Source organism: Austrofundulus limnaeus, unplaced genomic scaffold, assembly GCF_001266775.1.
Source record: "Austrofundulus limnaeus strain Quisiro unplaced genomic scaffold, Austrofundulus_limnaeus-1.0 Scaffold337, whole genome shotgun sequence".
Classification (NCBI taxonomy): Eukaryota; Metazoa; Chordata; class Actinopteri; order Cyprinodontiformes; family Rivulidae; genus Austrofundulus; species Austrofundulus limnaeus.
Genome location: NW_013952739.1, coordinates 100197 through 102037, shown reverse-complemented (window position 1 = coordinate 102037; position 1841 = coordinate 100197). Strand labels below are relative to the sequence as shown.

At 38.2% G+C, this 1841-nt stretch overlaps 1 protein-coding gene across 11 annotated transcripts in view; it reads right to left on the bottom strand.

Moving 5' to 3' along the window:
- Positions 1-1841, bottom strand: part of brf1b (BRF1 general transcription factor IIIB subunit b) — a 43281-nt gene that overhangs the window by 39813 nt on the left and 1627 nt on the right. For all 11 annotated transcript variants that reach the window (XM_014022628.1, XM_014022623.1, XM_014022629.1 and 8 more), the window contains one exon: positions 874-1081. In XM_014022628.1, the coding sequence (XP_013878082.1) occupies positions 874-1081 (208 nt within the window). The remainder of the gene's footprint in view (positions 1-873; positions 1082-1841) is intronic.

The window sequence follows — 1841 nt, the reverse complement described above, 5'->3', positions numbered from 1 at the left end:
ACTCCAGCGGGAAGAAACCCCCTGTAGTGACATAATGAAGTGGGAGAGGTTTCCCAGGAGTTTAGCACAGTGTGTCTCAAGGGGCTATGAAAGGTGTGCGAGAACGAACGCCAAAAAACCACGCATTGCGTGTCGTCTGCCAATCGACCACACTGAACCCTAAACTGTTTGACAACCAAGGGGAAGGGCCATTTATAGACTGATTGGAATTAAATGTAAGTTTGGCCAGTGACAAAAAAAATTTTGCTGCTTCATATTTTTTCATAAGCTCTGAAAAGCTACTTTAAATGAGCTCACGAGCTACTGGTTGGAGACCCCTGCCTTAAAGGGACAGAGATGTTTGTAAAACCCAAATTCAGAACTAGTTTGAAGGAACGGTGTTCTTAAATTCAAGGAATAAAACTATGAAACAATTTGGAGAGTGCTGTAAAAACTGCAGGATCATTATGTACAATTAAGAAAATGATAAAAGCTGGATTGCTAAAGAAATACGAAACAGTATGTATCTATATAAATTGTTCTAGAGGGATTAGATGTTCTTGTCTTTTTTGTTAACATAGATTTTTTTTTGTTATATGAACTTATTCTTGAGACAAAAGGGGCAAATATAAGATTTTTTTCTTCTCTCTGCTGCCTTTCATTTAACTTTATTTGTGATTTTGATATACATTTTTCATTTTTTAAATTTATTTCTTTTTTATTGTATATAAAATTATTTGGTTTGGTTTAATGAAATGAATAAAGAATGGAAACTGAATGTTAGTTTCGAGAAGGACCAAACTGTGGTTAACTAGTCTTGGATCAGCTGTTTCTGTTTGGACCCAGTGGTTCAGACTCGGGTCTGTTTTTCTGGTCCTGCCGGTCAGAACTCACCGTCAGCAGAGACAAACTGTCCCACGGTGGACGACACGCCTCCACTTCCCTCAACAAACTGGACCTCTGACACAATGATGTTGTCCTCCAGAACAGAACCGCAGCCTGTACACACAGCGCTGCCCCGGGCCTGGTCCACATCGATGTCGGACCCTCCACAGGTCCGGCACGCCCGGGAGCTCATGGTGGAGGGGTCAGAGGTCAGCACCTGTGGGGGAGGATCAGCGTTTCAACTGTTACAACTGTTTCTGGTTCTGACCCGCTAACTTTAATGTTACCAATTATGGAGGTAAATTTGTGTTTTTATTATTCAATCAAACAAAAAGCATCTTCAATCAAAAATAGTAATTAATCAAAGATATTTTTTTCAACCAAACAAAAAAAAACTATTTCAATCAAAAAATAAAAAAAAATATCAAAACATTTTTTGCAAAACAAACTTTTGGTTGAATCTCAAACTTTTGGTTGACTTTCTAAGTTTTTGGTTACTCAAAAAAGATTTGAACTCAGAAATCACAAACTGGGGTAGTGGCGCAGGGAGTAGAGAAGCCAAGCTTGTAATTGGAAGATAGCTGGTTCAACTCCAGGTTGGTCTCCATGTTGCACGTGTGTTCACATGTGTGATAGGTTGAATGTAGAGACTGAAGGAGACTTATTATGCTATATTTACTTTTTACAGGTTTTTTTTTTTTACTCAACTTTGGGTGTGTACTTCTTAAGAAAACAGTCCTAGGACCAAAAAACTGCACCCAAGGGCATATTTACTGTAAGTAAATGTATTTTAATGTATATTAATGATGAGTTTTATACATTTTGTGATGTCACAAGTCGTACGACAACCCACCAGAACCTGTGTTCAAGCCCCTTACCTAGCAACCCCCGATTCCTGAGTTCAAATCTTTTTTGAGTTCAACCAAAAACTCAGAAAGTCAATCAAAAACTTAAAGTGTCAACCAAAAGTTTGAGAT